This window comes from Carcharhinus amblyrhynchos, chromosome 18, assembly GCF_965287045.1.
Source record: "Carcharhinus amblyrhynchos chromosome 18, sCarAmb.v2.hapA, whole genome shotgun sequence".
Classification (NCBI taxonomy): domain Eukaryota; kingdom Metazoa; phylum Chordata; class Chondrichthyes; order Carcharhiniformes; family Carcharhinidae; genus Carcharhinus; species Carcharhinus amblyrhynchos.
The window spans coordinates 18,404,225-18,419,718 of NC_137341.1; the positions used below are offsets into that span (position 1 = coordinate 18,404,225).

The window sequence follows — 15,494 nt, forward strand, 5'->3', positions numbered from 1 at the left end:
AACACATCCCATTAATTATACTGTAATGGTACAACACACTGCGGGAATCAGTCAATTCTTCAACATCCACAAGCATGGTTACTTCCTCAGGAGTGTTAACTGACATCTTCAATGTGATTAAATAGTCTAAATTAATGTTTACTTTAACTTATTAACACCTTGATCAATAGCCTAAGTGCAATGTGAATGAAAGGCACTGGCTTTACCACTGATTTGCCTTTTCTCAATAAAATTGGAAATGTTGTCAAACTAAACCCTTAACTAAAGTTTATTCTTCTTAGAGATGCAGCTAATGAAAAACTCACATAAGTTTGATGGTGCACAACTTTTCAAATGTTAAGTTGTACTCTAACTGTGGATTTTTCTCTACCCCACCCCCCGCCCCTGAAACCAGGTGGAATGTTCTGGGCAAACATGTTCTGGAGTTGCCAATTCTGGTTGAATATATTCCTGGAGCTCTTATCACAAGTTCCCAATGCAAACCGCCCCAAACTCCAGTCATTGGTCAATCCTCACGGCCACCCTTTTTCCATGACCACTGGGCAGCAAATTAGCACCTTCCTCATCCCATTGGATGACTGTAAACTATCAAACAATCTTTTTCACCCCATCTCCAATGTCTTTCTAAGTAACATGAAAAATGAAAAGGAACATAGTAGCTTTTCTCCCGGGTGCTGCAGGGTTCAGGGAGATTATTAATTCTGAGGTTCTTTCCACATTTCAATGAGCCTCCAGATTGGTAACTCTATCCCCACCTGTGTAATCTGGCCAAGTTATCGCTGAGGCTGCCTGTGTTGCTAATGGCAACCAGGTTTCTCCCTGAGTGAACATTAACACACTGTTGTTTCTGGAATGTTCCAATTCATACTATACCCTAGGCACACTGTCACGAGCCCAGAAGGTCAGAGTGTTCCACTGGACGCTTTGCAGGAATCCGGCCCGGTGTTCCCCGAGGCCATAGAGGTAAGGCGAAGGCAGCGAGGTCGACACCTGCAGGAACTGGTCAGCGAAGAAGAGAGGAGCCACTGTCGTGTTTAACCTGTTTCAAAACATGCAAAGGTCATCAGGGTGCAGCTGCCCTGCAGTTCACAGCTAACAAACCTTCTGTCTCCAACTGATGGAGGTGGCACAATGCAACAGGCACATGGTGGCTCCACAGGCTGAGCCAGCACATACTCCAGCAGCATCAGGTCACAGTGACTGCTCACATGCTGCATTATTCATCCTGTGGCAGGGCCAGGAGGGGAGAGGAGTGGGAGCAAAGATTTTTTTATGCAGAGAGTTAGGATCTGCCCCGCAGAGTCTGAAAGAGCAGTGGAAGCAAATTCAATAATAACTTCCAAAAATGAATGAGGTAAAATTTGAAAAGGAGCTATTTCAAAAGTTTGAGAGTATTTAATTGCCCCTTGTCTCCCTCCAAACTCAAACACCACCCCCCTGTGTGACTGCCTCCTCAAAGAGTCTCTGCCAATGGTGTAGAATACAGGACTACTGGACGTTCTATAGATTCCCGACTGTGCAGGAAGAGGCCATCTGATCTATCAAGTCTACACCAACTCTCCAAAAGAGCATCCCAATCAGACCCTCCCATACACCCTATCCCCATAACTCTGCGCATTATTCACAACTAATCCCATCTAACCGGCACATCTTGGAACACTAAGGGGCAATTTAGCATGGCCAATCCACTTAACCCACATATCTATGGACCGTGGGAGGAAACTGGAGCACCCGGGGGAAACACACATAGACACGGCGAGAAAGTGCAAACTCCACACAGTCACCCAAGGCTGGAATTGAACCTAGGTCCCTACAGCTGTGAGGCAGCAGTGCTAACCACTATGGCACTGTACCACCCTGTATGATTCACAATCATACACACATACGTACACACACGCACACACACACACACACAGACACACATACAATCACTTTTATCCACATTCTCTCCCTCCTCCTATCCTAGTCCATTTAAAAAGTTATGGTTAATGCACTTGGAGATAAAAATCTTTGAAAAGCTTACAAAACTGTCCCAGTGGATTTCCGCTTCACAATCATTCCAAATGGATCTTTGGAATATTCTATGGTATATAATGGATTCTTGGCTCTCTGCGTTGCCTTGGGAACCTCAATGGGCACTTCATATCGTGGATTTGAGGAATCATTTATCTAAATTGTGTCACAGAAAGAGAAGAGAATCAATATAAAGCATCTGACTGCCTTCCCCTAGCTTTGAGGGGCCAGCAATGTAATAAAAAGTGGGCCAAAGCTCTTTGTGAGATATTAGCTGATAACATTCACCTGACTTCATTACACATTCCCTGAGTCTGTGCTGACAATCACATACGCCACACACTATCCCACGTCTCTTGCAGGTCAGAATCAGATAAAGCGGGGAGATATTTCATAAAAAAGCACCTCAGAAATCATGTTTATTTGGAGTCAACGTACAAATTTAAATTTAAACAAAACTTGATTTGGGCACCTCTGTGATTTGTGGGAGCTTCCTTAGTATAAATTGGCCCCATGCATGTTGGCTATTGTGTTGCCTACAACAGTATCTCATTAACTGAAAAGTGCCTTGGTGAGTCCAGAGGCCCATGAAAAACACTATATAAAATCTTCCTTTTTTTTGAAAGAAACAGTCCTATCATCCAGAGAATGAGAGTTTGAATCTCGCTATGGGACTTTGAGAATTTGAATCTGGTTTTTAAAAACTGAAATTAAAAAAGCTGCAAGGAGTAATTGTGACCAGGTTGGATTGTTATAAAAATCCACTTGGTTTATTAATGTCCTTTACGTTGTCCTGATCTGGTCTGGCCTGTCCCTGACTCCGAACCAACATGGTTCACTTTCTCGAATTGGCCCAGCAAGCTACCTGGTTGTATTAAAGAAAGGAAAAGCCTGCATTCATATAGCACCTTTCCTGACCACAGGATGTCCCAAAATACCTTAGAGGCAATGAAGTATGAAGTGTAGTCACTGTTGTAAGAATAAGAAATGCACTGAGGCAGTTCAAGAAGATATCCACTGTCACCAGGCATCCTGAGAATGGCCTTTGAAAAAAATAATCGAGGCAGCTTTACCCAAATCCCTTGCCCTGGTTTACTGACATCCCATTAGAGAAGGAGAAAGCTGACAAGAAGGAAACTTGCTGTCCTTTGCTGGTACAAGTGAGCTACAGCTGTTCAGCAGGGCCCATCAATAGCAACATCCAGACAAGGAAAGAATCTGGGTAGGTAATAATGTAAAGACAGTAAAAAGTCTGACAACACCAGGTTTTAGTCCAACCTATTTATTTGATAATATACTCGCAAGCACCTGACGAAGAGGGTAACCCCTCGAAAGCTTGCGAGTATATTATCAAATAAATAGGTTGGACTAAAACCTGGTGTTGTCAGACTTTTTACTGTGTTTACGCCAGTCCAACGCCGGCATACCCACATCATAGGTAATAATGGCCAGCCCCTGCCAAATTCCAAAAATTAAACTTTAACCTCGACAAAAGTAACTTTTTCAGATTAAATGGAAGTTCCTTACCTGGATGTGAAGTCTGTTGTTAGCCTCAAACATTACATTCAGCTGAAGCTTCCAGATATCCCCAGGGTAGTAGGTCTTCTTGCTTCGTGTCAGTTCTCCCACCTTGCCCAGCTCAGTGGGTGTCAGGTTTCTCAGGGTGTAACTCGGAAAGTTCGATGGGTAGAAGCACCATGGCACCCCGGCCAGATTCATGGCCACCTGGATAAAACAGCAGTCACGCTGCTCACACAGCTCCCGGGTGACCACTCTGTCCCTTTCCGGGTAACAATCGAACCTGCCCCATTCCGGGATTGAGGAACAGGTGTCTGGATCTGTAAGTCCGTCTCCTTGACTGCTCCGAGGTAGCACATGGCGGATCCCCATCTCCGGGCCCTCTGCCCGCCTCTTGGCTAATTGCCGGGCTGACCACCCACCATGCCAGGAGCTGGTGAGAACGAGGAGCAGAATGACAGTGGGTATCAATGGCCACAGGTAGCAGCGGGGATGGGTACTGCATTGGTTAATCGTCACATTGTCTTTGGCTGCTTGGTGAGATTTCATCCATTCTTCACCCACTGGGGGATCCAGCAGGAATTCCTTCCCAGAAGACATCTCAATGACACTGAAAATTATAAAGAAAAAAACTTGTTTTCATTCCAATTTCTTCCCCGTCTGCCTGATTCCTGCCAGGGGGAGAGGGCAATGAGTTTGAGTTGTCCTCCAACACCAGGCCTGTGTGTCCATTTGCCATATTGGACATTGATGTAGGTCATAACCCAGGTCAGGCCAACCCCCTCAACTAACGTCCACGCACATGTCTAGACATACATGCAAAAACACACCAACGCAAAACACACAAAAACACATGAGCACACAACATGCAGGTACGTACACACATGCTCCCACACACATCAGTGCACTCACACATGTGCATTTATATTTGCATACACACACACACACACATATGCATGCATGCTTATATGAAAGCCATGTGCATCTTATACACATGCATTCAGACCTTGCATTACAGAGGGATCAGGTGGGGTCCCTTTCTCTCTCAGCCTCATTTAGTGACCCTCCCACTGATTTGCCTATGTTTTACTCAGCACAGAGGGTGAATCTAAGGTCCCTGTAGATGAGATAGTCACTACCGCATACCCCCAACCCCAACACCCCAAAGGGAAAGACAGGCATTGGTGAGTGTGTGACTGAGCCAAGCTAACACTCAAAAACTCTAATGTGATTGAATGTTCACCAATCCAGCATTTCCTTTGTAACATTTGTCTCTATTATAAAGGGGCTTGAGAGGAAACTATGTTTCTGAAATGACCTCATGTGCCTCCTGTCTGCATCCTCACTACATAGCAATCAGCCTCATCTCCCCATCTACCACTCTGGTTCATTCTTCCCTCACAGTGTTCAGCACTGCTGCTTCACAGTGCCAGGGACCCGGGTTTGATTCCCAGCTTGGGTCACAGTCTGTGTGGAATTTGCACCTTCTCCCCATGTCTGCGTGAATTTCCTCTGGGTGCTCCGGTTTCTTCCCACAGTCAGAAAGACGTGCTGGATAGGTGCACTGGCCATGCTGAATATTCCCTCAGTGTACCCAAACAGGCGCCGGAGTGTGGCAATTAGGGGATTTTCACAGTAATTTCATTGCAGTGTTAATGTAAGCCGACTTGTGACACGAATAAATAAACTTTAAAAAAAACTTTGTGAAACTCTTCACCTCCCGCAGCCATTCTACAATCTGGAGTATGTTAAAGGCCCAACTTTAGTGTCTCCCTCTCCTTGATCATCCAGTTCTCTGAACTCTTCAGCTACATTTGTTTCCTCAAAATATGGTATTGCCCAATTTAAAAAAAACAGCCATCGAGTCAGAGACATGTCACATGTTAGTCATAACGAAACAGGTCATGCAAAGGCTGCTTACAACCTCGATGATTGGAGAGAAAGTGGGAAGTGAAACTGTGGACACAGGACAGGGCTGCCCACCCAAAATCACATGTGTTCCTTATCTCTGTAACCTCCTCTAACACTAGAATGCTCTGAAATAGCTCCTTTCCACTAATTCTGGTTTCTTGTCCATCTCTAGTTTAAACCACTGCACCATTTGTGACTTCAGATGTCTAAACCCTAAACTCTGGAACTCCTCACTGAATCTCTCCACCTCTAACGCTGTTTCAGACCCACCTCTTTGTGTCCATGCTTTTGGGCACTGCTCTTTGTGACAACTTATGTGGTCCAGTGACAGCTAGTTTGACAACACTGCTATGAAGGATCTTCGGCCACAGACTAGGTTAAAGATGCTACAGTAACTCTTAACCCATGTAGATTGTGGGAGGACAACACTGACCAGTTCACCTATATTCACTTCAACTCTTTATCATTCTGGTAAACTTATACTGCACTTTCTCCAGCTCATTATTCAGTGTTCCTCACAGCAATCACTGCCTTATGATCAGCAGCTGGAACTCTGCCCATCTTCCCCTGTCTGACTCTAGAGGTTCCAATGCTGAGTTCCACCAACAGCTGTGACTGTTAATAGCACCCTTGAGGATGAGTCAGAAGGTTATGGGCCCAAGACCCACGGCAGTGATTTGAGCCAATGTCTAGGTTCAGGCTCTAGTGCCTCAACATCTCACATTCTGATCAAAGACCAGTGGTATAACCAAGATTCTCATCATGCCAAATGTTAGGGAGTCCCAAATGTTTGAATGAATATAGTCAGTGTTGTTTTATTTTAGGAGTGTTAAGCTCTGCTGATGGCTCAGATGCTAACTAAACTGCCCTCTGTGGCGTTGACTCCCACAGTCAGTGTCAGCTTGTACCTACAAGTCAAAAAGTTGTACATTAATCTGGGCTGATACTTCCACATAGTAAGTGAGCGAGTGCGCATTGTTGGAGGTGCAGCTTTACTAAGGCAATAAACAAAGGTTGTCTACCCTCGAGTGGACATAAGAAGATCTTACAGCAATAAACCAAGTTGCTGTTCATTGTCTCACTGCAGCTATTGAGAGAGAACTGTTCACAAATTGGCTGCTGACATAAGAACACAAGGAGTTAATTTAGCTTGTCCAGTCTGTTCAATGCAATCTCGGAAGATCTGATACCCAATTCCATGTAGCCACCTTTGCTGATTATCAGTCGCTGATTTAAGATCAGTAGCTGATATTGCAGAAGACAATTCCAAACTTCTACTACCATTTGTATAGAAGTGTTTCCTGTAATCACACTCCTTAAAGATCTGGTTCTAAGTTTTATGCTATGCTGCGCAGTCCTAGACATCCCAACCAGTGGGAATAGTTTTTGCCAATCAACCCCATTCCCTTACTATCTTGAAAGCTTCAATGAAATGACCTTTGATCTTCTAAATTGCTGTGAATATAATCCCTAGTTTGCGTAATCTCTCCTCATATCATATCTTTGTCATTTTGGTAAATCAATGCTGAGTTTCTTCCAAGGTCAACACTACAAGGTGTGATATCAGAACTACTCTTAATATTCCAGGTGGGATCTAACCAGGGCTTTGTATATTTAAACATAACTTCTACATGTTTGCATTTTCAATATTATGCATTTCCAAACTAGTCCAGTGGATTTAACACACTTGGCAGAGTCACAAAATTCTGTAGAAATGTAGAAGTTTTTACACTGAGTTGAGTCACTCCAGACTGGCAACTTTGGGTTGCAGACTAAAGATTTTGATCAAGCTACTTACTTAATACACTAGGCAAAAATAGACCCATGGGTTTTGACAGAACACTGTCACAAAGCAAACTTAAACAATAAATTCACTGACAGACACTGACATAACCCACCAGCCTGTACTGACTTACATGATCAACAGTGCTCCACTGTTAGCAGTGGATATCTTACCATACTCGATCACAGGGCCCCCTCTACGTTAACCTCATACAGCCAGCTCTGTGCAGTATTTATGTCAGGCCTATAAACCCCACAGAGCACTTCTTTCAAAAAACTGCAGCAACGTGGAGGCATTCTTACTTGACTTTTTGTTGCTGGGTGAACAGTTCCTGTGGATCTTGCAGACAGATAACAAGCAGGTTATGTGTTGTTTACCCTGCCTTTTGTGGTGCTATGATTCACCCTTGGCCCTCCCAAATTGCTGCATTAAGGACCTTTCTCATGTACATGTCACACTGCTGCCCTCTGCTGGAATCATTGCACAAGGACCATCACATTAAAGTGGGGTTTAATTCCCAATGGAATTTAATACACTCCAGTTAACTTGGTACTTCTCATTAATGCAATCGTGTTAAAATCTTAATGCAGTCATCTTTTTAACACATGAGAATAAAAGAAACAAATAATTTTTAGACAAAGGCATCACGCAGTATGCCAAAGTGGGAGAAATCTAGAATATTTGTAAAATTAGAGCCATGTCTTTTAAACTAAGAAGCATTTTTCTATATAATCATAGCACAGTGTGTACCATCTCAGCCTTCATTGTACAGGCCACGGAGCTTGGAGATGAGTTTCATAGGAATATTGGTGTTGAAGGCTGAGCTGTAATCGATAAATAGGAGTCTGACAGAGGTGTCTTTGTTATCTAGATGTTCCTCTCTCAGATCTGTACTACACTGTCACACCATTCAATGTTATTAGTTATCCCCTGGTGTGCTGACTGAACTACGTTGGCTTCTATTCCGTCAACTCCTTGATTGTAAAATGAATATCCTTGTTTAAAATCCCACCATCAACTCAGCAATTTCTATTACCTGCATCCCTCTGAGCTCTCCACAATCGTCTAATTCTGACCTCTTGTGTATGCTTGATTTTCATTGCTCCCCCCATAGAACGTTACAGCGCAGTACAGGCCCTTTGGCCCTTGATGATGCGTCAACCTGTGAAACCAATCTAAAGTCCATCTAACCCACACCCATGCCCATGACCATACCGAGAGCTGTTGAGACCCTAAGCTTTGGAATTTTCTCCTTAAACCTCTCCAATTCTCAAGAATGCCTCCACCTCTTACAAAACTCTTTAAAAAAACCCTCTTTGACCAAGCATTTGGTCATCAGTCCCATTATCTTTATGTGGCTGATGTCAAGTTTTGTTGTATAATCACTTTTGCAAAGTGCCTTGGGTGTTTTAATACCACTCAATGCTTCTTACCTCTCCTTTCTTTTAAGCACAAATAAAACCTGAAGTGTCCTAATAACGTGATTTCACCACCCCACACACATTTTAAACAAGAAATATTTCAGTTTGGTAAATCAGAACACACTTCAACCTAATAAGAGTGTGGCAAGCGTGGCTTTTTCCCCTGTGCCTCAATTTGCTGGGGAAACAGGGTCATATTTTTGAGCAAGTCAATGTTGTAATATCCTGTGTTCTTTGAGACAAAAGGACTAGGTTTATATGCATACTCAGTGGGACTTTGCAAACTACAATATTTCTGAATCTTGGTGGCTACACCACTGCGTGGTGCTGTAGAGCAGATTTGTGTTGGTGTTAGTCACTAATTCTGATGAAGCAAGAAAAAATTCACGATGGAATTACAGTAAAACTAAGGTATTTTTTGCCAATTTACCTCATAAAAATGTCAGCTTTAGTTTAATAACAGCAATCTATGAGGTCTAAGCTGAATCACGTAGTATTTATAAAGTTCCATTTTAGGCCTCAAATTTCTCCCTGGCCTCAATTTGAACAGTGCTCCAGTTCTAGTGCATGACAAAGGGATAATGTTCAAATTGAGTCTGGTGGACAATTTGAGGCCTAATAATGTTCAAATTTAGGCTGATGGACAATTTGAGGGTTAACACTGGTGATTTTCAAATGATATGCTGGGTAAAATATCTCACTTTATTACGATTCCTATGTTTAAACCTGCACGGTTAAATAAAGCAGCAGACATAGTGACATCTGCTGGAAATTAAAGAGCTGACACGAAGGAAGATTAAGAACTGCAGCTGCAAAACTATAGAAGGCAAATGGAGCTGTGCTATGTTATGATCAGTCAATGCCTTCAGTACTGTATCCAGTCCATGTCTAACAAGATGCAAGGTCAGTGTGGAGAAGAGAGAAAGGGTTAGATTTGCATTGATATTGCACCTTTTGCAGCTTCTGGGTATCCCAAAAAAGCTTGACAGCCAATGACGTACTATTTGAAGCACTTTTGTAAAATAAGAAGGGCATCAGTCAATTTATACTCACCAACTCCCACCACAAGCAATTTGACAATGACCGGATAATCTTTCTTTTACCAATATTGGTTGTGACACAAAACTGACCAGGGCACTAGGAAAAACTTCCCTGCACTTCCAAATTGTTGAGCAATCTTTTACATCTACTGAGAGGGCAGAATGGGCCCTGGTTGTACCACTTCAACTGAAAGGCTGCACCTCCAACAATGCATGACTCATTCAACACTGCAGCAGGATTGACAACCAAAGATTACATACTCAGTGTCTTAAGAGTGGGACTTGAATCTGTGACCTTCCATTGAGTAGAAAGTATATTAATCACTGCCCACAGCTGACAGGAGTTGGGAGATTATGAAAAAGAGAAACTAGGGCTTTTCAAGCCGAACAGAAAGCTGAAAGATGGAGGTAGAAAATCATCTAGTCCCTGTTTTTGGGCAAGGAATGGATAAATCAGTGACACATTTTTGAAAAAATGCTTTATTTGTAATATATATATCTGTAAAGGAGATTTGTAATGTAAAACAGAGCAGATATACTTGCAGCAATAAATTACTATGGAAACGGACTTTGGAACATAATAGCCACAAGGGCAAGATCAAAGTTACTTTTAAAACATTCAATAATTTACTTCCTCTTAAACCGTAAATTAAAATAAATACCTAAAAAAGAGACTTGAATCATTAGAACAGAAAACGCATTTAAATCACAAAAAGTAAATAGGAAATATCTATCGTTGTTCACTAACCATCCACCCATCAACCCCCAGCATTCACCGACCATTTACCATCAACCCCCAGCATTCACTGACCATTTACCATCAACCCCCAGAATTCACTGACCATCTACCCATCAACCCCCTGCATTCACTGACCATTTACCCTCAACCCCCAGAATTCATTGACCAACTACCCATCAACCCCCTGCATTCACTGACCATTTGCCATCAACCCCCAGCATTCATTGACCATTTGCCATCAACTCCCAGTATTCACTGACCATTTACTATCAATCCTGCGTTCACTGAACACTTTCCCATCAGTCCTGTGTTCATTGACCATTTACCCATCAACTCACTGTGTTCACTGATCATTCGCCCATCAACCCCTCAGTGCTCAGTGATTGTTTACAGATCAATCTCAATACTCACTGACCATCACCCATCATCCACTTGTGACCACTGACTGTTCACCCATCACCTTGTGCTTACTTCCTGTGCAGTAAGAACTTGATTTTAAAATTCTCATGCTTAGCTAACAAAAATCTTTCAGTCTCAGATTTAAAGTTAACAATTGATCCAGCATCAATTGCCATTTGTTATGAAGAGTTCCAAATTTTGCCACCCTTTGCATGAAGAAACGTTTCCTAATTTCATTCCTGAAAGGTCTGGCTGTATATATACTCCGTCCCCTGGTCTTGTACCAATCAGCAGAAATCTTTCTCGCTTATCTTGAAATTTTTGATCAAACTAACCCTTTACCTTCTAAATTCCAAGAAATACAGCTCCAATTTGTGAATTATCTCCTTGAAATTTAACTGAGTCCAGATCTTATTCCAGTAAACCCATGTTGAGCCCCATCCAAGGTCAATGTATCATTCCTAAGGTGTGATGTCTCGAATTGCTCACAATACCCCAGATGTGGTTCAAATAGCACTGGAGTATGACTTCTGTCCTCTATATTCTAGGAATCGCCCATGTAAAGGCCAGCATTCTATCAGCATTTTTGACACTTTCTGTACCTGTTCATGGCACTTAGCCCCAAGTTTCTTTGGGCTTCCACAGTTTCTAGTCTTTCACCATTTGGAAAATGCCAAATTCTGTTCCTTTTAGACAGGAAGTGGATTATTTTACATTTTCCTGTATTGAAAGTCTTCAGTAGTTTTGCCCATTCGCTTATCAATATCACCTTGTCACCTTGCAATATCTCTTTGTAAATTTTTGCTTCCATTTACACTATTTACAATACTATCTGTCCTTTTGTCGTCATCAAATTTGGATATCTGAATTTCTAACCATTACCATAATAAGTATGGTCAATAATTGAAGCATCAAAGCAAAGTTCCTTATGGATCACCTCTAGTCACATTCTATGGATTAGAATACCTGCCCATTTTCCTTGCCCTCAGTCTCCTGCTGCTCAGCCATTCTCCTAACCAGGTTAATAATTTTCCCTCAATTCCATGAGCTAACAATGTCTTGTTAGGGATTGTATCAGATACCTCCTGACAATCAATACAAGTAACATCCAAAGACATTTCCATGTTCACTACTTTAGTTACCTCTTCAAAAAAATTCACTCAGCTTTGTTAACCATGACCTACCCTTTAAAAATCCAAACTGGCTCTTGCAGTCTGCTGAAATTTTTCAACTTGTTCAATAACCCTAAACTTAATGACAGACTCTAGCAACTCCTGACAATATATGGTGGGCCAACTGATTCATAATTCCCCAATTTCCCTCTTTCGTTTCACCTTTCTTAAATATTGATGCATATTTTCCAATCTAAAGAAACAGTCCCCAAAATCAAGGAAACATTGGAAGATCTTTATGAGGGCATGTGCAATCTTCTCACCTTTTCAAACCTGGGATAGAGTCCGTTATTTGCTTATATGAGTTGGGGTGAATCCCGGTTCATTATTAGTTTCCTTGGGATGTGCAGCATGATGACTGCTTTCTCTACTGTAAATACCGATCTAATTATTCAGCAGGTCCTCCATTTCCTTAACAATATCATGAGAATGTGGAATTGGAAACAAACATATCAATGATGATCTTATCGAATGGCAAAGCAGGCTCGAGGGGCCAAATGGCCTACTTCTGCTCCTATTTCGTATGTTCATATATATCAATTTCCAAGGGGCTCAAGTTGTTTTGAACCACTTTAATATAACAGTAAAACTTATGTTGATCTTACTATCTGCTTTATCACCCTTTATTGCTTTGCATCTTTGCCATGAGCCAGGAGCTGGGTTTTTTCTTTCAGTTTTTATGTTGTCAATTTTGTCATTAGTCACCCATAGCTGTCTTTCTTTTAGCAAATTGTTTTTGTCCCTTTGGGATAGCGTACTAATTGGTTACTGTGGACAGTCTCAGTCTCATCGCACTGAATTCAACATTACTTAAATCTAGAACTTAGCCAAGGTCCTAAGCTCTGGGAATCCATCCCCATTTCTGTCTCTTCATCTCTGTCTCTCTCTCCCTCCATTAAGATGCTCCTTAAAATCTACCCCTTTGCTCAAGCTTTTCATCACTTGTCCCAATAGCTCATGTGGCTCCGCTTTTAATTTAACACTTTCCTTCACCTCCTTCGTTATCCACAGCTTATTACCTCTCCTCCTATGGTCCTTTTTGACCATCGGAATAAATTTCTGCTGAGCACCAAGAAAGATCTCCTTAAAGATCCTCCACTGCTCCTCAGCAGACCTACCTTCCAACGTGCTCCCCCAGTCCACATTCGCCAATTCTTCTCTCATCCTACCATACTCCCCTCTATTCAAACAAAGGACGCGTGTCCGGGAACCCACTTTCTCCTCCTCCATCTGCAACAGAAACTCCACCATACAATGATCACTCTCTCCAAGAGGATCCTTCACCGCAAGGTCCCTAATTCTACCCGCCTCATTACATAGTGAGAACCCGGTCGTTGTAGTACATGTGGGTGCCGGCGACGTAGGCAAAGTGCGGACTGAGGATCTGGGGAGGGAGTATGAGAAGCTGGGAATGGAATTAAAAAGTAGAACCGACAAGGTGGTCGTCTCTGGGCTACTGCCTGAACCGAGTGCAGACGGGCGTAGGGTTGACAGGATAAAGGAAGTGAATGGGTGGCTCAGGGATTGGTGTGGGAGGAATGGGTTCGAATTTATGGGGCATTGGCACCAGTATTGGGGTAGGTGGGACCTGTTCGGGAGGGATGGGGTTGGTCTGAACCGTGCTGGGACCAGAGTGCTGGCGAATCGAGTAAAGAGGACTGTAGACAGGGCTTTAAACTAATTAGGGGGGGGGAGGGTGCGAGGGTAAGTGACGTTACGAGGTCTAAAGTTAAGGAGAGGGTACAGGTAAGGGAAGAGGCCGAGGATGTCCCAATTGGTGGCGTTACGGCAAATAGGGTCCAGGTGAAGGCTGGGATGAAAGCGCTTTATCTGAATGCACGAAGCATTCGGAATAAAGTGGATGAGCTGGTGGCGCAGATCGACACAAATGGATACGATCTGGTGGCCATTACAGAGACGTGGCTGCAAGGTGACAGGGACTGGGAGATGAATGTACAGGGCTATCAAGTGTTTAGGAAGGATAGGCAGGAGGAAAGAGGGGGTGGCGTAGCTCTGCTGATTAAGGATAGTATCAAGGTGGTAGCAAGGGATGATATCGGAGCCAAAGAGCAGAAAGTGGAATCGTTGTGGGTGGAGATTAGGAACAGCAAAGGGAGGAAGACGCTGGTGGGTGTCGTCTATAGGCCCCCGAGTAATGATCTGGAGGTGGGGCGGGCTGTTAACGCGCAAATAAGTGCGGCGTGCAGGAATGGGATGGCCGTAGTTATGGGGGATTTCAATCTGCATATTGATTGGTCGACCCATGTTGGACGAGGTGGGCTCGAGGAGGAGTTCTTGGAATGCTGCCGGGATAATTTCCTTGAACAGTGTGTGTTGGAGTGGCGAAAAACTGCAGCAGGCGACGGTGCAGAGGGACCTCGGGGTCCTTGTGCATGAGTTGCAAAAACCCAGCTCGCAGGTGCAGCAGGTGGTCAGGAAGGCGAATGGGATGCTGGCCTTCATAGCGAGGGGGATTGAATATAAAAGTAGGGAGGTCTTGCTGCAGCTGTATAGGGCATTGGTGAGGCCGCAGCTGGAGTACTGTGTGCAGTTTTGGGCGCTGCACCTGCGCAAGGATATTTTGGCCTTGGAGGGAGTGCAGAGGAGGTTTACTAGGCTGATACCGGAGTTGAGGGGGTTGAGCTATGAGGAGAGGCTGAATAAACTAGGCTTGTACTCGTTAGAGTTTAGAAGAATGAGGGGAGATCTCATTGAGACGTATAAGATGATGAATGGGATGGATAGGATAGAGGTGGAGAGACTCTTCCCGCTCAGAAAGGACAGTAGGACTAGGGGGCACAGCCTCAAGATAAAGGGGAGGCGGTTTAGAACGGAGTTGAGGAGGAACTTCTTCACTCAAAGGGTGGTGAATCTCTGGAATTCTCTGCCCGTTGAAGTGGTGGAGGCTGCCTCGCTAAATATTTTTAAGAAGCTGGTTGATGGGTTCTTGATAAGAGAGGGGATTAAGGGTTATGGGGAGAGGGCGGGAAAGTGGAACTGAGCCACGACAGATCAGCCATGATCTTATGGAATGGCGGGGCAGGCTCGAAGGGCTAGATGGACTACTCCTGCTCCTATTTCTTATGTTCTTATATACCAGATGTCCAATATCGCCTCTATGAATGCTTTACTATGTTAAAGATGCTGCATAAATGTAAGTTGATGTTGAAATAAGAAAGTGCCTTGGTTTGTCATAGCAAAGGCCATTGGAACTAAACATGGGGCACAGATAGCATGAGGTGGAGCCAGTAATCCTCAAACCGCGAATAATTATTTAAAGGTAACACAGCTATTCAACAAAGGTAACACCAGCCTTACCCTCTCCAATCAGGAGTGGCACTACTTTAAGGGGATATAGTGCAGAGACCAAGATGCTTTGAGAAGATAGTGGTGGGCCTTCTACTTTAACCACTGCAGTCCAACAACAGTGCGTACACTTCAAAAGCCTGCTGGGATGTCCTAAGGTCCTAATAGGCACTATATAAATGCAACATCTTT

At 43.4% G+C, this 15,494-nt stretch overlaps 2 protein-coding genes across 7 annotated transcripts in view; one reads left to right on the forward strand and one right to left on the reverse strand.

Moving 5' to 3' along the window:
- Positions 1–15,494, reverse strand: part of gaa2 (alpha glucosidase 2) — a 45,738-nt gene that overhangs the window by 24,217 nt on the left and 6,027 nt on the right. For 2 of the 6 annotated variants that reach the window (XM_080206446.1, XM_080206444.1), the window contains exons 2-4: positions 3,541–4,141; positions 2,024–2,169; positions 874–1,039 (exon numbers count right to left, since the gene is read on the reverse strand). In XM_080206446.1, coding sequence (XP_080062572.1) covers positions 874–1,039; positions 2,024–2,169; positions 3,541–4,131 — 903 coding nt within the window. In that variant the 5' untranslated portion in view covers positions 4,132–4,141. The other 4 variants (XM_080206447.1, XM_080206445.1, XM_080206448.1 and 1 more) reach the window with 4 other exon arrangements.
- mettl4 (methyltransferase 4, N6-adenosine) overlaps positions 8,966–15,494 on the forward strand; it is a 52,461-nt gene continuing 45,932 nt past the window's right edge. The window contains exon 1 of the mRNA XM_080206450.1: positions 8,966–9,057. The gene's annotated coding sequence lies outside the window, so the exon portion shown is untranslated. The remainder of the gene's footprint in view (positions 9,058–15,494) is intronic.